Genomic DNA, 21,817 nt, shown 5'->3' with positions numbered 1-21,817 from the left:
TGAGTTATATATTTGAACCTGTGTACTTTAAATACCATGTGTTAGAGAAAATCTAAAATGAATTTAAACTTGTTCAGGCAATTCTGTTTTTGAAGTCAATTTTAAGTCTATTTTTGTGTTTAAAAAGAAAGAAAAAGAGAAGTACAGAGGGTTTAAAAAGAGATGGTTTTGGGGTCTTTTGTTTTTTTTTTGTTTTTTTTGTGAAGTGAAAAGGTCTCCATCCAGTCAATTTTAAGGCTCAGATAGCTGACCACATGGTCAAGGCTTAATATGATGAAATATATGATTTTACACAGAATATTTGAAAAGACTGACCAGGAGATTTTCTATGATAAAATATGCAATTTGTCTGTAAAAACAGAAGAATTCATGGCATGTGGAAGGTCCTCACATTTTTGCTTTTTCCACAACTCAAATGGAGGATATCACCAGGCCGATCAGCTCTCTAGAGATTTTTTTTTTTCGTCTCTGTACTTCATGCTTTTGTATTCTGGTGCTTTAATTCTGAGCCTTCATCAGGTTGTGGTGTAGGGGGAAAGGGTTTTCCGGTACTATGTAAGTTATGATGTAGATTTCCTGCAGAAGCCTAAATCAAGTCTTAGTGTTAGAAGGATATTTAGTGCAGAATTTACACTTCATAGATTTTTTTTTTTTTTTTTTGATTAACTATCCTGCTATTTCAGACCCATGCTGTATTCCAAACCCAAGTTCACTCAATGTCTGACTGAAGGCGTGGTGGTTATGACAACAGCAGCAAACACTCACATGTTTGTGTGTGTATTACCATGACATTTCCAGACCTGTGAAATAAAGTATTACAATTACAAAACTAACATGTCCATATATTGGCTTTTTATTGAGGGATCAGTATCCAAATCTCCATATAAAGAATAAAGCATGAAAAGTAACAAAGGCAAGATGAAGAGGTGAAACCTAAAATGTCATCCATGTCAAGAAATGAAAGTAAAAATACTTTATAACCTTCTGATCTCATAGTTTGTTTTATTAAAAAAGAAACCCATCTTAGATCTTACTATCAGTTTAATTTCAGTGACAGTGCACATACTGTATGTCTTGTGATGCATAAATGTTTTTTTTAATATAGCGGTTTCCATGATTGATGTTCTAATTTCATTTCATTTTATTAATGATTTAAGTTTTGACAATATGTAAGCTATTTTGAAGTTTTCCATTCACTGCAAAAGATGTTTTTCTTGCTTGCTCTTTAGATTTACATGAATAGAAACCCTCACATTTCCTTTATTTTAGAGATGCAGCCTGGGAGTTTTATTAAAGATGAATCTGGTATTTCCTCCTGCTTTCATTCAGGCTGTCGTTCACAGATTTCTGTAAAGATCACTATAAATTGTTGAGTTCCAGAAGGGTTTGGTCCAATACCTGGTGCATGTCCAGATTTTCTTCTTTGGCGTGGGCCAGTTTCTCTAGAGTTGGAAAGAAGACACAAGTGAGCTTCCAAATTAATGTCCTGTCTATGATGAATATGTAGAAAATCTAGTTGCTCTCAAATGCAAAGTTTTTATGCATAGCCTTTGTGTTAGTTTTACAATAGAATAGTTGAGTCAAACTGGTGTTCAAGAATCAAAAGAAATTAAAGGAAATGCTCCTGATAAATAAACACAAAACATGTTTTAATTTATTTTTTAATTTTAATCTATTTTTACTATAGCCTACTATAGTAAAATAAAGCCTGCTGTATAGCCTACAGGTTATATACAGTAGGCTATGGTATGAAATACAGATTGCTGAAATATAGATTTTTAGACGCAACTCAGTACATGTATTTTCCCATATTAACTACAAACACATTTTTATACTTATCTTACTTATAGTTTATTCTGTTTTATACTTCGGCTTTACTTGCTCACAAATCACAACGAAATAACACACTAATTTTATTTCAGATACCCCGGCTATATAGGGAGGATCAGAAAGATAAACGCAACAACATTGTCATCCCCTATGTTGCCGGTTTATCAGAAAAACTCAGGAGAGTCTTCTCCAAGCATGACATCCCAGTGTACTTCAGACCCAGCCACACACTCAGACAAAAACTCGTTCATCCCAAAGACAAGACTCCTAAACACAAACTTAGCAACGTAGTATATGCTGTACAGTGTAGCAAGGAATGCTCAGACCTCTACATTTGAGAGACCAAACAGCCACTTCATAAACGCATGGCACAACATAGAAGAGCCACCTCGATGGGACAAGACTCAGTCCATCTGCATCTAAAGGACAAAGGTCACTCTTTCGAGGACACCAATGTTAACATTTTGGACCAAGAAGAAAGATGGTTTGAAAGAGGAGTGATAGAAGCCATCTATATCCACTGTGAATGACCATCTTTGAAAAGAGGTGGTGGTTTACAACACCAACTGTCTGCCATCTGTAATCCAGTTTTGAGGTCCTTTCCCAGATACCTTAACGCCCACTCACATCCTGGGCCTTTTGACCTCAGGAAATCACATGATAGGGTGGGGCTAGGTTTCACAGCGGGTTCACCCGAAACCTTGGCTGATTGTGACCTACACCCGTTTTCACACCTTGGCTCATGTGTTTGGGTAGAAGATCAACGGGGAGTTCATGACCCCCTTGGGGGACACTCCCCTAGAACTTAAATCTGGGACACCATTTGACCTTAGAACTGAAGAAGGTTCCCGGATGAGAGGTGAAACGTCTTCAAGCAACTTAAAGAAGCCACTTCATAAACGCATGGCACAACAAAGAACAGCCATCCTGGACAGAGAAGACAGATGGTTTGAAAGAGGAGTGAAAGAAGCCATCTATGTCCACTGTGAACGACCATCTTTGAACAGAGGTAGTGGCTGACGACACCAACTGTCTGCCATCTATAATCCAGTGTTGAGATCCCGTCCCAGATGTCTTAACGCCCTCTCACATCTTGGGCCATTTGAGCTCAGTAAGTCACATAATAGAGAATCATTCGTCTGCCTTTCTATTGAGCCCGCTTATAGGTTTTTGCACACTCACTATGATCTGCTGATTTCAGTCCATAAATAGTGGCGCAGTTTACAGTGAAATATGGATATTAATTTTATTTTTATTGCACAAAAGGATGAGAGTCAGATGATAAAGTGGAGACTGCTCCGGGACAGAAACGACTGCATCTTACTGTTTACATAAGTTTGGCTCTTCGCAATGCTAATGCTAAGCTACCCAAGAACCCAGAGTGATGCTAAAGCCGAGTAAATGCTGACCACAGCCCAGCACCATGATGAGGTGAGCCAACATTTGTGTTCAAGCCAATCGCTGCTGTACTTCAACAGGTGACAAACTCAGTTTCTACCCGTTCATGTTTATAAGGTAGAATCACCATGACAATCGTTTTAAAGTCTCATTTTGCTGGTTTGTATCTATTATTTATGCTGTCGGCTTTGTGTTCATACCTAAATACTAAGAGAAAGATGATATGTGTGTCCTCATTTGGCTCTGTAGGTTTATATTATCAGTTTATATTATCATTATTTACAGAGTAACATGAAAGTAACGTAACTAGTAGTATAATGAATGTCTTTCTCCTTGAAGAAAAAAAAGGGTCTTTCTCCCATTAGTGTTAAGAAAAGTGTTCTGTGTAATATTTGTAATAACTTTTTACTTTTTGAGTTGCTTTTTTTGAGTAATGACCACAACGCTGATCACAGCCAAGAGGAAAAATACCTCAAACATGCACAAACATTTGACCACACAGTAGTGTTTTTGATATGCTGCTTAGACATGGTGGTGACTCTCAAAGTGAAGCCAATGGGAATTGATAAGGAATTGAATCGATAAGTGATATCGATAATGAAACTGGAATCACTAAATTCTTATCAATTCCCATCCCTATGATAGGGCTTAAAAATATGGGACTCTCCACCAGTTGCTGAAGAAGCTTCTCAGATGAGAGGTGAAACGTCTTCAAGAAACTTTAAAAAATCCAGACACGTTTCTTTCCAAGCTCCTTAGATGCCGATGACCTGGATGACTGAGAACCTTCACCGACATTATCAATATCACTTATCGATTAGATTCCATATCTGTTCCCTTAACGATTGTCATTGGCTCCACTTTGAGAGTCACCACCATCTCTAAGCAGCATATCAAAGACATTACATTCATGCAAATCAGTTATATGCTGCGTGATCAAATATTTGTGCATGTTTTCCCAGTTTTGATCAGTGTTGTTAAAAAAGTTATTACACATATTACACAGAACACTTTTCTTAAAAGTAATGCATTATGTTACTTATTTACACCCAGGAGAAAGACATTTGTTATACTACTTATTACTTTCATGTTACTCTGGGGTTGTCAGGGTCCTGGGTTTTTTCGACTCAGTGTTTTAAGTTTCCTGTGTTTTTGTCATTTTGAATTATGTATTAAGTCCTCAGTGTTAGTCTTTAGTTATTCTATAGGGTCTAGTTTCTTGTGTTTCTTGTTTAGTAATTTTCCTTCTGTGTAGCTGACCCCTGTGACACCCTCTGTGTGTCTAAGTGGATATGGTGATGTGAGTATTGTCCTTTGTTCCCACTCTTTGTGTTCTGTGTTTCCTCATCCCGTCATGTGCTCCTCCATGTTCTCTTTCTCCCTCCAGGATGTCTCTGTGTACTTCCTGTTTTACTTTGAAGGTCTGTGTGTTGTTTAAGTGTATTCTGGTTTGCTTCCTTGTCTCATCAGTTCTGATTTCTCCCAGCTGTGTTTCCCTCCTGTCTCTGGTTCCCTGATTGCCCCTGTGAATATATAAGCGCTGTGTTTTCTCCTGCTGGTTGCTGGGCCGTCTGTGATGTCTCCCTGAGTTGCGCTGCATGTTATCCTGTGAGTTTTGAATTCAGTTTCACGTGTTTAGGTTTTTCCAGTTTAGTTATTTCTTAGTCCCTGTCTCTGCCATCTCCACTTAAATAAACTCACTCCTCATACCAACCACTGCCTGCACTAGGGTCCTCACTTCACCTTTACACGTCTGCCATCGCAGCCGTGATAGGGGTCAGCATTTACTCAGCTTCAATGTCACTCTGGTTTCTTGGCTAGCTTAGCATTAGCATGCTGTTTGTGCAGGTGCTTGCTAAGAGCAGAAGTTGTGTTAACTGTATAAGGCAGTTGTTTTTGTCATGGAGTAGTCTCCACTTTACATTCACATTCTCATCCTTTCTTCTTTAAGAAAAATACTGTGTAACATGTCCATATGCTGTAAACTACGCCGCTCTTTTCCTCCTCTGACACACGAATTGAAATCAGCTGATCATAGCGAGAGTGCAAGAACCAATAAGCGGGACTGATAGACAGGCAGACTAATGATTCCAAGGAATTGGATAACTGGGAACAGGTTCTCTACACATCCTATCACATCATAACTTCATTTTCGCCATTGTATCAGCCAGCTCACAAACATACTCCTTCCTGCCTTTCTTTCTTTCTCACTGCTTCCTATCATGCTTTATCCCTCTGTTCCTTTTCTTCTTGGCCAACAGTAGCGCATATTACAAGGGTGGCTGTAGCTCAGGCTCCCCCAGTGTGCATGCCAAATATCCAGTGCATCCATCGATAGAAATGCTTCATCCATAGAAAGCACTTAAAAGCATAGAAAAAAGTGCTTGTGTGAATGGATGAATGTGGCGTGTTGTATAAAGCGCTTTGAATGCTCCAGGAGAGTAGAAAAGTGCTATGTAAGAATCAGTCAAATTACATTTACCATTTACAGATTCCACCAGCAAACCGTTGGCCAAGTGCACCGGAAGCAGTCAGTGTTAATGAGGACTGATGATCCGCATATTTGATTTGGCCAAAGCTTTATGATGTATGCCTTTCCTGATGGAACCATCCCCATTTAGTGCTTGGGAGAGGCACTAAGAATACACTGATGTGGCCATCCCATGACGGGGTTAAATACACACACAATTACAAAATTAACTGACAATGAGTAGAAGACTGACAAGGAAAACTGAGAGAAAGTGGTGAAGTGAAGACAGCTTTATTACAGAGGAAAGACGAAACAAAATTGTTTAACTAATGTTTTGCTAAAGAGAGGACAGCAACATAGTAGCTCAACTTTCTTCTTTAAAAAAGACCAGTCCTGTGAAATAGCTTACTCTTTTACCACACAGTAGCACTGTGGAGTGGAGAAAAAGAACAGCAAACAGGCAGTAGAGTTCAGACAGGAAAGAGGGGCAGCGAAGAAGTAAGACAACTTCTACAGTGTAGTCATATCGTTGAGGGCCAGGTCCAGCTCCTCACTGAGAGCCTTGCCCTTCAGCTTCTGAGCATATACTTCATCTAAAGGAGGATATTGAGACACAGAAACAATTAATCACACAGAGAGACAGAGATTGGATAGAGGTAGGAAGACAGGAAAAAGAAAAGAAAATAGTTTAAACTGTAAATCTTCATACCGATTCACAAGTGTTAATGCCATCACATCAACTTGTTACTTCAGCTCACCAAGACAACAGACAGCTAAACCTGAGCTTAGTCAAGCAAATGCCAACATCCCTGACTTTGATTAATAAGGAAAAGATACAAATTGAACAAATAACTGGAGTTATTGGTTGGCCTTGATACCACAGACACCAGGATAAGTATCAATGCAAGCACTTCAAACCAAGATCAAACTATTTTCATTCAACAACTGTTATGAAAATAATTAGTGAATTCACATATCAGAACTACAACCACAGAACACCATGTTAACAGTCTACATCATTTAACAACAATGTTTTCAATGTTGGTTTATGTACAAAGACACTGTTATCTGTTTCTAAATCCACAAAGATGTGTGGATATGTTTTTCTATCAGCATTAGGGTAAGAGAAATCTTAGGAAACAGCCAAACTGATATCTGAATGCTTAGGTGTGGGTGCATACCACCATGAATGGCATAAAGGCAGAAAATCCTCAAAAAGAAAAAAAAAAGAACAAATATAGCAACAACATCCAAGTTTTAAAACTAGTCATTTTTGCTAGCAAACTACCTTCACTGTGGCATATTGTGCTGTGAAAAAGTATTTGTTTGTTTGGTCTGAAACATGTAAGTGTGTGAAATATGCAAGAAACAAAATTAACCTGGGTAAATACCTGGGGGTGATGATATCTGTGCATTCTTTTTCTCCTGGGTTACCTTTTTGAGTTACACATTTCACTGTTTTTCTTTTGCTACCTAGCCTGACCTGTCTCCCCAATGTGATATTTGTTTATTGTATGTACGGTCGGCAAGGTCTGTCATCTCGGTTGTGGGCAACTGCAACTGACAAATAAAGGCTATCCCATCATCCAAAGATAAAATATGCAGCTTTTAAATGATGATTTAAATTATTAAGGGAAAAAAAGATAATTAAAGTCCATTTTCATTAAGGTGTAAAAAATATTCTTGCTTTTTTCTTAGTGGCATTTCTCATAGTTGCTGTATTACTACAAATGTTGTAGGTAAGAACATGCAGAATGATTGCCAAGTGCATTAACTAAGTACAAGGCATTTCCCAGGTTTCAAAATTAAGCTATTTAAATTAAGCAAAGACACCATAACTGGATTAGAGGAATTTGGTCCTTCCACTCATCATTGGCTTTATTCAGGAAATTGTAAGTGCAGAGCACAGCTGTCCAACAAAGTGCCAGTTCAGTTACAACACCCCATAAGTGAAACTGTGTGACTGAGGGACACTGAGCAGACATGTTAGTGGAAGTACTGGCAGAGATAAGAGGTGTGTGTGGACTACCTTCTAAATCATCAATGGTCTTCTCCAGCTTGGCCACAGACCTCTCTGCAAACTCTGCACGGGTCTCAGCCTGGAATCCAAACCACAGCAAAGCATCAGCTTACTCCATATATCATAATTAGTCTAAGTATACAACAAAAATAATAATAATAATAAAACTAGACTGGAAAAACTTTACCTCCTTCAGTTTGTCAGTAAGAACTTTTATTTCTTCTTCATATTTGTCCTCCTTTTGAGAGTACTGAAATATAAAAAAATAACATACAAACTTTCACAAAGTGTGTTTAAACAACATTTCCATTTCATGAGTGCAGTTGGCCTTTTAAAAAAAAAATCTTAACAGCAGTTTGAGTACTTTATGTAAGTATTTTTCATCTGTTTTCCCAGGCTTTATCTCTAACTTTTAACCATGTGGATAAAATTATAGCTGATTCTAATTTTCAGTGGTGTGTTTCAATCAAAAAGATGCGGGAGACATGGAAACCTATTCAGTTTAAACTTAAATTTAAAACTAAAAATGGAAATGGACACAAATCAAATAATTGTCATCATGACAATTTCCATTATGTCATTTAATTCAATTTTGCTGTATGCCGCTGAACTTGAAACAAAGTTTCATTTATTTATGGACTGTTTATGTGTCTGTATCCTCATAGCAAACTACAAATGTGTTTTATTGAATGGATATAGCGTTTCTCTTGATGTCTTTAGATTTGTTTGAGGCCGAGGCTGAGTGACTGGTCCCTCTTTTTTACAGGTTATATTTTTACAGGTATTTTACAGCATTTTTACAGGTTATATTTCATATATATACAATCTGACTGGCTACTCTTCAGGCTAAATACCCCTCAGCTGCTACTGTACCTTTTCAGCCTGTGCTTCCAGTGACTTCAAGTTGTTGGTGACATTTTTCAGCTCTTCCTCAAGATCACCTGATTTACTGACCAATGTAAGAAAGATGAAAAGCAAAAGAAGAGAAAGTAGTGACTTGAAAGGTAGAATAGCAGAAGAGATTAAACTCGGACAGTGACTAATGAGAGACTACAAGACTTATAACAAAAACCGTCAGGCTCTTGGTTAGAATCTGTTTTTGGAGAGAGCGTGCATGGTCTTTGATCGATTTCTTCCAGGTATTCCTTCCACAGATCAAAGACATGCACGTTAGCTTAACTGGTAAATCTAAATTGGTCGCAAGCATGGATGCAAGGTATTTAAAGTCCCTAACTGCGTAGAATAAAGATAGAGAAATTTAAAAAAAAAAAAAAAATCTACTTTTTAATGTGCCTATAAACCTACCAACAGACAGATACCAATAATGTCTTGATCCGTCTCGTGGTGCTTTGTCTTTATTACCCAGTGAGTGACAAGGCCATAAGGCTAGTGTCTCTACTAACAAATATTTAAATTAAATAAAATAAATGTATTGTTTCATTTTAAAAGACTTGACTAATTTCCTTAAAGGTATATTAATAGATGACAAACAATACACTGATGGGAGGAAACACAATTTCAGTGTTATTTATATAATTCTGTTAATTTTTATTCTGAAATATAAAAAACAATACTTTAAGCACCATTGTATAGATGGATGGATGGATTCTTGCTGGTTTTATTATTTTTAAGAAAAAAAGTAGAATATCAGCAGCACTTAAGTGCAGTATAAGAGGGAAATGTAGAAAACATAGACGGAGAAGTAAAGAGGCTGCAGGTCAAAGGAGCACAAGACAGCAGGTCACAATTAGACCTCAGTGGAGTTCATACAGTAAGTACCTCTTCTTCTGAGCACATCATGGACTTCAAATTTTGGTCCATTAGTCTGAGCTCCTCCTCCAGCTCCCTCATTCTCCTGCACGAGTTAGTCCAAAATGTTTGGGGGTGAGGAGGATCAGTGGTTGCCAAAGAGACAGCGGTTGTGCAATCATGCATTCATTCACAAAAACACAGAAAAAAAGAACAACACACAGCCAGAGAAGTATACTATGTAGACAGGACGATCTTTGCATTAGCTGGGTCTATGGCTCTAAAATCCCAATCTAACAGGTTTGTGTACATTACATAATCCTACAGTTAAAAATCTGAATTATTCTGAGAAAACAGGGTGCTTAAAACTGGTATTAATTTATAGCGCTGACTATGACCTCCTCCGGATGAGGTTTAAGTATACAGCATAAGCTGCCACAATGATGTAGCCAGGTTAAAAAAAGAGCCAGCTTAATAAGCCTGCAGCTATTACATTTGCTTCATAGTACACCCTCATGTCTCTGTGTCATTAGTTTTATGTCCTACATGATGACAGCACACAAGAACACTTTGCGTTTGTGCTGATCTTCACAAATAATTGCAAATCATGGCTTTGCAATTTTTGTATTTTATGTCACACAAAGCAGAGATAAAAATAGAATAAGTAGATTAAACAGCAGTGATCATTAGTCACAGTTGTTAAGAGAATTCTTATGACATTACATCCATGCAACACTTAGAGATCCCACTACTATTTAATCTAGACCTACGGGTATGAATTATATTATTTAAAACAACAAATAAGCAGGATTATTTTGTGATGGTAGGAGTCACATGATCTCTACCATGACAACATGTATGTATGTAAGTGACACTTGCTAGTGTTTTTGGAGCGCAGGTATTGACTTACGCCTCAGCTACTTCAGCACGCTCCTCTGAGCGCTCCAATTCACCCTCCAGGATCACCAGTTTGCGTGCAACCTGCAGATATTCACACACTTAAGTCATCCCAAATAACATAAGAAGTCTGTTAACTCGTTTTGCTTAGTAAAAAAAATTGTATTTATGTGAACTTCTGGTATTTATCTTTGCTGACCCTATTACTGACCAATTATATACTGTGAGTCTGCACTATGTTCAGTCAAGTGCTGTAAAAAAGTATTTGCCCATCTGCCTTCAAATGCATATTAACCGACATCCCATTCTTAATTCATAGGGTTTAATATGATGTCAGCAAGCCTTCGGGGTAGCTGTAGCTCACATGGCAGAGCAGGTCATCTGCTAATTGGAAGGTTGGTGGTTCAATCCCTCCAGTCTGCATGCCAAATATCCTTTGGCGTACTCGCTAATTTAAGAATGTGTGTGCATGTTAGATAGAAAGCACTTACATAGAAAGAAGTGCTTGTATGTATGGGCGAACAAGGCAAGTTGTGTAAAACACTGGATCACTGAATTAGAACTTGGAAATGTATCATCATTTTATCTTCACGCATGCTCAATCATCTAGGTAAGGAATTCCTAAAAAGTTGACTCTGTTCATCTGGACGTTGCGTTTCAGTGGAAGAAATATTTCGTCACTCATCCAAGTGACTTCTTCAGTCTCAGCTGACTGCAGGTTTCCCCAACCTTACCTTTGCAAGATGACTGAAACCACTAACCACTGAATGAACAGTGGGCTGTTAGGTCAGTTCCTTGATCATTAATATGCAAATTGACATCACCACCAATCAATGACCATTAATGTCAATGGTCATTATGCAAATGTACTATTTATGAGGTTATGGGGAACCTGCAGTCAGCTGAGACTGAAGAAGTCACTTGGATGAGTGACAAAACTTTTCTTCCACTGAAAACACTACGTCCAGATGAACAGAATCAACTTTTTGTCAACTTTTTGCTGTATAATCATTTTTCTTTTTTAAGGTAGTCTCATTATACACTGAGAACCTACTTAGAATTTGTGTAGAGTATTAGTTGTTGTTGTTTTTTTCTCCAGCTGGGACATCATGCAATAACCATGAAAAAAACAGCAATACACCACCTCTTCATATTTGCGGTCAGCCTCCTCAGCGATGTGTTTGGCTTCCTTCAGCTGCATCTCCTGGATCTCCATTTTCTCTTCATCTTTTGTTGCTCTGTTCTCTATGACTTTCATTCCTCTGAATAACAGGAAATGTGACGGAATAAGCAGTGTATACAGTAGTGGAATTTTATACATATATATATATATATATAAAAAACACCCAGCACGCCCCTACGGGCGGTTTATCCTTCAAGCTCGGGTCCTCTACCAGAGGCCTGGGAGCTTGAGGGTCCTGCGCAGTATCTTAACTGTTCCCAGGACTGCGCTCTTCTGGACAGAGATCTCCGATGTTGTTCCGGGATCTGCTGGAGCCACTCGCCTAGCTTGGGAGTCACCGCACCTAGTGCTCCAATTACCACGGGACCACCGTTACCTTCACCCTCCACATCCTCTCGAGCTCTTCTCTGAGCCCTTGGTATTTCTCCAGCTTCTCGTGTTCCTTCTTCCTGATATTGCTGTCATTCGGAACCGCTACATCGATCACTACGGCCGTCTTCTCCTGTTTGTCTACCACCACTATGTCCGGTTGGTTAGCCACCACCATTTTGTCCGTCTGTATCTGGAAGTCCCACAGGATCTTAGCTCGGTCATTCTCCATCACCTTTGGGGCATCTCCCATTTTGACCTCGGGACTTCCAGGTTATACTCGGCACAGATGTTCCTGTACACTATGCCGGCCACTTGGTTATGGCGTTCCATGTATGCCTTGCCTGCTAGGCAAGGCATATATATATATATATATATATATATACATATATATATACATATATATTGTGTGTGTCTGTGTAATTTGTATTGTATACAGTACAATAATGTGTATACAGTGTATACAGTAGTGGAATTTTATATATGTATATATAAATACATATATATATATATATATAGATATATATATATAGATATATATATATACACATTGTGTGTGTCTGTGTAATTTTTTGTCTCTGTATTAAATATGCCACTCTCCATGCTCTCAATTGTCCCCACGGGGATAAATAAAGTTATCTGACTCTGAATCTTATACTCACTATTCTCAGGCTAGCTGTCAGATGTACAGTAACTACATTAAAGTCATGAAAGACTATGACAGAGCTGAATCATGGTTCAAAATGTAATGATGATAGTCAAACTAATTCAATACTGGGTTGTATAGTACAGGATTGGATAGCTGAAAACTCAACTTAAAGTCAAGGAGGGCCTTATAAAAAAGGCTGGATGTATTTGTAGTCCAGGCCATGTCCCACGCTTAAAAGAGTAAAAGTAATAGTTTAACTAAAACAACTGTACCTTCAATAACAAACTAGCATTCATAAAGAGGAGCATAAAAATAGCAAACAGTATCCTAACTCCTACAGACAGAGAGTTCAAATTTCAGATGAATGGACATGAAGTTCATCACCTCTCACTCTCATCTGCAGCTTTCTCAGCCTCCTCCAGCTTCTGCAAAGCAGTAGCCAGTCTCTCCTGAGCTCTATCCAACTCCTCCTCAACCAACTGGATACGTCTGTTTAAGGATGCCACTTCTGCCTCAGCCTGCAGGGACACACACACACACAATTAATTTTTTTTCTTTTTTGTGTTTTTTTTCCCCCTGTTCTTCTCTCCTGGTTCCAAGTAGGCATTAGTTTGCATGCCTCTCGCAGAGCATGCATTTTATATGCATTTTGGAGCTTAATTAATTATTAATTAACAATTGAATAACCTATTCAGTAACTACACATCCAGACTGAATCCACAGCCTATTAGCTTCGGGGGTAAAAGAAAAAAAAATGTTGTTTCTGATTGCTAAGTGGAGTCCTAAGATATGTTCCTTACAGTTTGTTTGTTTTTTTTCTATTGGGTTACTATTAAAAGAAACAATGATGTGATATTTAACCAAAAAATGCAGGACTTTTTTTTAATGAAATCATGATGAATAGGTTATTGGGTTTGAGAATTAAATTAAATGAGCAAAGACGGTGGTAGAAGCGTATAAAGTCAGCAATGTTTGAAGCTTTTTTTAAGTCCCCGAAAGAGTTTCAGGATGGCTACCGAGTGGCAAGACTTGCATTTAATGTTTAATTTTAGAATATAATGCCATTAAATGATTTTAATTCTTTTATTTGTCAGTTATTTTAAATAGTTATGTTTCCCCTTTTACAAACAAAGGGGAAACAGCCGTTCATTGAGGACTGCAGTTTCCGGTGTAGCGGTCTTAAGACGGTGTTTCTGAGTATTACCCTTTCCCTGGCCTGCCTCTCCATGTCAGCCTCTTCCCGCAGCAGCTCTGCTTGTTCTTCGGCCTCATGCGTCGCTTGCTGCAGTGTCTGTATTTTCCGTCTGACAGAGTCTATGGACGTCAAAGTCGCCATGCTGCGAATATTCAACTTCGAGCTTTTCGCAGGCGTCACGGCGTTGCCGTGGCAACTGTAAGTCGGAATCAATGCAAGAGTTTTCTGGTTACTGTTTCAAAATAAAAGTTGGCGTTCCAGGTGAAGTCGGAAGTCACTCTTTTCAAATGGAACGCCCGTTCAACTCGATTTCCAACTCGAGCTTCCATCTTCGAGTTAAGAATTGAAGATGGAGGTTTTGCACATAAATATTATTAACACTGTAAAAAATTGTAATCTATACATGTTCTATGCATAGAGAGTTGAACAGGCTCTACCAATGAATGTGCTCCATAGTGGTTTAAAAAAAAATTAAATAAATAAGCATTGTTTTGTTTTGCTACTGAACCATCTACCTTGCAGGAACAAAATAATTCCTGTTTTTTCAGGCTTCTCAGAGTTCACTATCCTCATCCTCAGAGGTAAATGGAACACAGCTTAGCAATGACAGAAGTTATTTGGACAGATAATTTTTCTAATATTCCTTCATAGGTAATAAAGAAAGATTTTAGATAGATTATAATAATGTATATTTTTATATAACGGTATTCTCCTCGATTAGATTCATTTTTCACCCTTATACTAACAGTACAGCAATACCACATGGAATGTGACTGCTCATATTTTGTTGCACAGCTCCAGATAATGTAAGTAAGAAATTGACTTCAGTGTCAATAAGAAGGACATTTTTAAAGACACTAATTATGGTAAAAAGTCAGAATTATTTATTTGAAATTATAAAAGTACATATAGTACAGTGCATTACTACATGCACAACATAAATGTGTTTGAGAATAGAACTTGATGTCCCAAGGCAAAGGTATTTATGTTAGAGTGAACATCAGTTACAAGCAGAGGAAGCATAAACAAATGAATGCATTGCTCCAATGCTTTTCCATCTTTGGAAACCTCACAGTGACTCTGCAGACAAGACAAAGTTCCACTCCTTTTAGGACCAATGCATGTGGTCTCACTCTTTCCTGCATTGCTCATTTTGACTCAGAACTTAAAAAAAAACAAAAAAACAACTAGACCACAAAAATGACTGTGACTCTCATAAAACGCATTGTGACCCCAGTTTCACTACTAATCCTGTTCCATAAGTCAAACATAATACATCCAACAAAAAATATTATAGTTGTAGGAATAGAAAGTTAAATATATACTCATTAAATATAGTAGTAACTCAAGTACCTGTACAGATATTGAAGATTGTTACACCAGTAAGCTCCAAATAGTTAACCATAGTATTAACCACTGCACCACCATCCTGCCCAAAATAAAATCTTGCCTAATAAACTGTTAAGACTAGATAGATTAGTTGGAATTGTCCTCAGTGTGCTGATAATAATTTTTCTCAAGTAGCTGAAAATGAGTTCACTGCAAATAATGATAGTGATATGGAGATTCAGCACAAATAGCTTTCACATCATATGAATTGGTGATGATTTTTGGATATGTATAAGTTGATGGAGTGTAAAGTTCGACTTACTGTAAAAGTAGCTTGTGCATATTTCAGACATAGTAGAAGCTAGTACTTGCTACTAGTTTTATAGCATTAGTGATGACCTACATGATCCTAATTTCAGTTACAACCCAGTACCCAAGTGTTTACCTGAAGTGAACGGGTTCAATACTGACAGAACATTTAAGACTGACAGCACACATAAGGAAACAACCATCACTTTGACCAGACAAAGTAAATTAATGTGATCTTAACAATGTCACCCTCTAGTAATACTATCATTTATGCTCACTTACATCTGCTGCTTTTTTTTCAGCTTGCTCCAGCTTCTCCTGGGCATCCTTCAGTGATTCAGAGTATTTGTCGAGCTCATCTTCTACTCCTTTCAGCTTCTTTTGCAGGGCAAGCAACTCCTCTTCAAGCTAAAGCCCAAATATACCAAGACACAGAACACAAAATAATTTTAAGTTAGAAACATTGGGGAAAATTTAAAAAGAAAAACAGAAAATTTATTATATTTAATTGCTCATAATCGATTTGCTAAAAAACATTCAGTTTACAATAATGTGACAAATAAAAATAAACCTTGCTGGAGAGGCACATTATTAATTCATTATTTTTGAAATGATTAACCAGCTATCAAAAAATTACAAAAAAAATATCTTAAGTTTTATTTTAGCTTAATTTCTTTTAACCCCAGCAGTAATAGATTTGTATTATGACCTTAAAATATTCTGACAATTTTTAAAATGTAGTGGGGCGATCATGGCTCAAGAGTTAGGAGGTCGCCTTGTAATCGTGAAGGTTGCCGGTTCGAGCCCCGCCTCGGACAGTCGTTGTGTCCTTGGGCAAGACACTTCACCCATTGCCTACTGGTGGTGGTCAGAGTTCAATTCAATTTTATTTATATAGCGCCAAATCACAACAAAAGTCGCCTCAAGGCGCTTTATATTGTACAGTAGATAGCACAATAATAAATACAGAGAAAAACCCAACAATCATATGACCCCCTATGAGCAAGCACTTTGGCGACAGTGGGAAGGAAAAACTCCCTTTTAACAAGGGCCCGGTAGCGCCAGTGTCTGGCAGCCTCGCCTCTGTCAGTGCGCCCCAGGGTGGCTGTGGCTACAATGTAGCTTGCCATCACCAGTGTGTGAAAGGGTGGATGACTGGATGTGTAAAGCGCTTTGGGGTCCTTAGGGACTAGTAAAGCGCTATACAAATACAGGCCATTTACCATTTCAGTTCTTTTGACCGCAGTGAGAATGTAGTTTCAGCAACAACTCTGCAAACAAATGTACTTGGTTAGGCCTAAGTTCATTACTATGCAACAAATTAGAATATGAGCTGTATTCAGTAAAATTCCAAATTCTCAAAATCTAACTGGCAGATGTTGACTGGAAATGTTGCTTTATACCATCCTGATGATGTTGTATTATTTATAAAACTCTGATAATAATGTAACAGACACGGATCTTTGAGCATATCCATGCTCTCAAAAGAAACACTGTCTTCACTTATAAAAGACAAAAGAAATTATTTGTTATCCAGTGTCTCAAATATTATTTGACCAAGTTGCTGTGTGCAGCAACAGCATACAAACAGTGACAGTAACCACCAACCCCAGATGCCTATCAAATCCAACACAAGTCTAACAAGTAGATCATTACACAATTCTGATTCATGCTCCTTATAAAATAAGCCCTTGTAATTTGTAACACTCTACTAATGATCTAGTTAGAGGATTAGTGTAAAATCTGTGTTCATATTCTTAAGAGAAGAAAACACTTTTTTCTTAACCCCCAACGGTAAATCCGAATCTAACAACCAGATTCCCTTTTCCAACAGAAGCTTTCAGGACTATAAAAAGCCAGTTGCAAATGACAGTGATGTGGCCTGACAACAGTGTTCCTAGTACAAATGTGCTTTAAATATCTCTTCTGACAGCCTCTCACAGCCATCTAAGGCCTGATACTCACATATAGCATTTGGCAGTCCTATAGTTCCTGTCATAGTGGTAACCAAGCCAACAGCCTTGATAGACTCTTAAAAACTGTGACAATTCAAAGGCGAGTTACTTAGATGTAGAAATAGAAATGGAAATTTTCATTGGTTCTAGGTAGAGCTGATGGTGATAGCAAGCTGGGATCCTCTGGGAATAATTTCTATGATAGCTGGTGCATAGTTGAATGGTTGCTATATGTTAAGAGATTGCTATGTGATCTTGAGAAATACACAAAAGAACTACACCAGAGAGACTATAAGCCATACAGGAATTTCACTGCGTTGTCAGATGTTTCTCAAAACAATAAAATATTAATGTTTTCTCATGTGTTCAAGAGTTGGAAAAAGCAGTCAGTTTTGAATGGAAAATAGTGGAATCACATGTAGACTGAGTAAACTGTTTTTTGTGAGCTACTGGCTTACTCGTGTTTCCTAGAATTTCTGAAAGGGAAATAGGAAGGAGAGCCTTCAGGTATCAGGCCCCTCTCCTGTGGAACCACCTCTGTACTTTTAAGATTACTTGAGAGTTTCCTTTTTGATAAAGCACATAGTTAGGGATGAATTAGGTGATAGTGAATCATTCCTTAGTTATGCAATAAGTACTTCTTTGCCTCCCATAGTTATTTTTCTCTTCTCCTTCCTTTTCATCCCCCAAAAGCTCATGGAAGATGGCAGAACCTGAGTTTGGTTCTGCTGGAGATTTCTTTCTGTTTAAAAGGAGTTTTTCCTTCCCACTCTCGACAATTCTTTGGTAATGAGGGATTGTCTGATTGTTGGGGTTTGGTTTTCAATACACCAACAATCTATGTCCATTGTAAACAACCATCTTTGAACAGAGGTGGTGGCTTGTGACACCCACTGTCTGCCACCTATAATCCAGTTTTGAGATCCCTTCCAAGGTGCCTTAACGCCCACTCACATCTTGTGTCAGTTGATCTCAATAAATCACATGATAGGGTGAGGCAAGGTCTCACCAAAATCTCCCAAAATCTCTGCTGATATAACCCACAGCCTTTTTGTGATGAGGATCATGATCAAGAGTGGGTCAATGCCCTTCTTAAGGGACAACTTCCACTAGGCCCTAAGTACCTGGGGCTCTCCACCATTCTTACAACTGAAGAAGCTTCTTGGATGAGAGGTGAAACATCTTCAAAAAACTTAAGGAAGTCCAGTCACTTTTGTTTCCAAGGTCCTTAGATTACCATGACCTGGATGACTGAGAACCTACACAGATATATTGTAGGGCATCTACTTTAAAATATAAACCACCTTGTGATATTATATAAATACATTTAAACTAAACTGAATTGAATCTATTGATGTTAACTGAAAAACTGAACGCTTTTATGTGCTGCATGCTGGCTTAATCATATATTGTCAGAAAGTATGGGATATGGTAATTAAATTATATATTAAACCCAACTGGAAACATCAGCCAATCTGAATGGCTTAACTGGGACCACAGAATGGGATCTTAAATATTGGTGGTGGTGCTTAAATACTGGTGTGGTATATTATTTTGGTTTAAACATTCTGTAGTCTAAAAATGTTTTGTACTTGATGGAACAATGTACCTAGAGAACATAATCATTCATCAAATATTCCTTTTCAGACATTTAAAATGAACAGTGTTCTGATTCTTATGAAATTATAGCGAGTTGCAAGTACATAAGTCAGTTTTAAAATTTTAAGATGAAAATCAATTGACATATTTATTGTTTAGACATAATTTTGACATAGATGTGTCAGATCTAAATCTGGCTGATAGCGTAATTCATAATCATAATTGTTGATGTGATATCGCTTTAACGTTGCAGCTGTTGATTTCTAGAAAGCCAGACTGCTTTTGCTGCTTTTTCAGTCACTTTCAGTTCAGTCCTTGTAAATGACCATTTTCAGTGACTTTTTTTGTTTGTTTTTTAAGCAACATGACTAAGTGTTCTGTCTACACATAACAGACAACTTATCAAAGAACCAGTTTAAATGTATATCTTTAGGAACTTTGCTACTAGCAGGCTGTCAGAAAAACATGATCTGTTTCCCTTGCTTTAACTGAATCTACAAAAAAAAAAAAAAAAAAAAGAATAAAGAAAAAGAATAGACACTGATGGGTCTTAATGCTCTGTCACTGAAGCTTGACAGTTAAATTCTACTTTGTTGTAGTCTGAGTCAACTCAGAAGTCCACCAGAAGATTTTAGAAAACCTTGTGCTTCTATCTGTTGGCAAGCATTATGAAAATACTGATTTCATTATTAACACGTGTCCACAATGCCAAAACTCCTTCCAAATGATTTGTTATTATAGCACTGAAATAGCTGCCAAGTAACCTGACCTGAACCCCATAAACAATTTGTGGGGTATTGTCAACAGGAAGAGATGAGAAACACAAAAGCTAAAAACACAGACAAGCTAAAGGCCATCATCAAATCTATCAAAGCTGATTGCCTCTATGCACTGCACTCATACAGTAACTTGTTGTGAAGAAGTCCCAACCAGGAATAAAGTGTAAATGAACATACTTTTCAGAAGCTGAATGTTTCTGTATTGATTTAAAATAATAATCTAATAATTTGATACTGGATTTCTGATTTTCCTAAACCTTGATCATCAAATTAAAATAAAAAAAAATCTGAATTAGTTCAAAGTATGTCACTATACTTTTTTGAACAAAAAAAGAGAGACATTTTGTATTTGCTTTTTTAGTTGTAGTTACTTGTCATGTTTAGTTTTGTAGTTATATATAAATACATTTAACTGCATATCATATTATATCATTGCCTTTTCAAACCTGAGACATTGATCTTGTCACTGACTGAGCTGAACTGTATATGATCAGGTTAAATTACAGAACAAACAGCTTTTGTCAGTGATATCAGATATAAGCAGACACCCTGTAAAATTATCCATCACGAAATAATTTTAGCATATAAGAAATACTCTCACTTTGGAAACTTAAAATGTATTTTGGTTATAATATTTGTGCACTTTTTTCTGATTTTAAATAAACATAAAGTATATCTATGGAAATATAAAGTTTCAAGTGAAGACAAAGATAATACAGGATATACTATCTCTACATTTGGAAAATGTGTCACAGCAGCCGAAACATTAAACAGAACCTATATCAAATTGAAATACAAGAGTTCAATAAAATAAATACAATACTGGAAAACAAAATCACTTAATAAAGTAAAAGAAAAGAAAGGGGAGCACAACTAAATAGAAAAAAGTGAAATAAAAGATCAAAAAGTGTCTTAGACTCGTTTATTTATGGACAGTGCCAAACATCGACGTTAAATGCCAAAACATAAAGGCACAAGCAAAGAATAGTCTGAATGAGAAGTGTCAGCAGTATACATCAAATAGTGATAAGAAAAATCAACTTTAGCAGCCAAAAGCTACAGTACATTTTACATATTGAGTTATGTATAAATGGGTGCGGGTAAATTATAACAGGCCGATATCAACATCAACTGGTATAGAACGCATTGAAACTCTTAAGGTGCATTTCACGTCAAACCTTTCGCCTATTTAAAACTATGTCGGGTTTTACTTTTCAGCACTTCTTCTAAATTATTTTTATATGGTTCTGTATGTATTTTAAGGTATTTATTTTATGTTTTTTCCCTATTATATTTACGTTGAAACGTTTAAAAGTGTTCAATTAATAAACAGCTCATATGCACTGTATGTAAGTATATTTTAAACTACACTTGTGGAGGTAGCATACAATCTCTAATGGTGAGAGGATGAGCTGCCTGTGAGGTGAAGCGTAGGTCCTTCCTATACCTGTTTGCACTTGTCCTCTGCTCCTTTTTTGTCTATTTCAGCCTGTTCTGCCCGGTCTATAGCGTTTTCCTTATCCAGCTTCAGCATCTGCATTTTCTTCTTGATGGCCTCCATGTTTCTTCAGTGTCTGTGAGCTAAACAGAAAGAGAACTGCGCCCAGCTTTCGGAACAGACACAGGCAACGGTCCGTGACAGGAGAACAGGAGGGTCTCTGTGAAGCTGTTCAAGAGAGCAAGAGAGGATGGAATGACAGCAGTACGAGCCCACGCACTCCTTTTTTTCTCCCACTTTGGATCCGTACGAATCGTTGACCATGTTTAGGCACTGAAAGTTGTGCAGGCTGTCTGACGTGTGTGTTCAGTATGTGAGAATAAATCAAGACTATCCCCGACCACTGGGACATCAGCGAAGGTAACAAAGCAAATCACTGATCTAAAACGTTTAGAGATGAAAAAAGTAGTACCAGTCCGAAAATTACCAATTAAAATATTAAAGGCGTTGAATTAAACAAACAAAAAAGCCCACAAGTGAATGGGTCATATGTGACGATGTGCATACTGAAAACACAAAAATCTAAAAATTAAAGTTAAAACACAAAGAGAGAAAGACTATAACGCGCAGACAGAAGGAAACTGATAT

At 37.4% G+C, this 21,817-nt stretch overlaps 1 protein-coding gene across 8 annotated transcripts; it reads right to left on the bottom strand.

The window, feature by feature from the left end:
- Nucleotides 1-830: 830 nt before the first annotated feature.
- tpm2 (tropomyosin 2 (beta)) lies at nucleotides 831-21,439 on the bottom strand. 8 transcript variants are annotated; one of them, XM_039615318.1, is made up of 9 exons: nucleotides 21,179-21,438; nucleotides 15,681-15,806; nucleotides 12,950-13,083; nucleotides 11,509-11,626; nucleotides 10,378-10,448; nucleotides 9,498-9,573; nucleotides 7,906-7,968; nucleotides 7,728-7,797; nucleotides 831-1,442 (listed from the first exon to the last, which is right to left on the bottom strand). In XM_039615318.1, exons 1-9 carry the CDS (start codon nucleotides 21,290-21,292, stop codon nucleotides 1,360-1,362), a joined length of 855 nt encoding a protein of 284 aa, XP_039471252.1. In that variant the 5' UTR covers nucleotides 21,293-21,438; the 3' UTR covers nucleotides 831-1,359. The 8 variants fall into 8 exon arrangements, with proteins under 8 accessions (XP_039471252.1, XP_031594260.1, XP_039471254.1 ...); XM_031738400.2 differs by lacking the exon at nucleotides 9,498-9,573 and adding an exon at nucleotides 8,592-8,667 and having other exon boundaries at nucleotides 21,179-21,437; XM_039615319.1 differs by lacking the exon at nucleotides 831-1,442 and adding an exon at nucleotides 5,971-6,291 and having other exon boundaries at nucleotides 21,179-21,439.
- Nucleotides 21,440-21,817: the final 378 nt, after the last annotated feature.

The sequence above is a fragment of the Oreochromis aureus genome, linkage group 7, assembly GCF_013358895.1.
Source record: "Oreochromis aureus strain Israel breed Guangdong linkage group 7, ZZ_aureus, whole genome shotgun sequence".
NCBI classification, from domain to species: domain Eukaryota; kingdom Metazoa; phylum Chordata; class Actinopteri; order Cichliformes; family Cichlidae; genus Oreochromis; species Oreochromis aureus.
Note: the sequence above shows the minus strand (reverse complement) of the source record. Positions and strands in the feature narration are given on the sequence as shown.

Coding starts and splice junctions, on each gene's coding strand:
- tpm2 (XM_039615319.1), bottom strand. CDS start 21,292: ATGGAGGCCATCAAGAAGAAAATGCAGATGCTGAAGCTGGATAAGGAA. Junction 9,574..10,377: donor CGTGCTGAAGTAGCTGAGGC/GTAAGTCAATAC, acceptor TAACTCGTGCAG/GAGAATGAGGGAGCTGGAGG. Junction 6,292..7,727: donor GACCATTGATGATTTAGAAG/GTAGTCCACACA, acceptor ATCCTCCTTTAG/ATGAAGTATATGCTCAGAAG.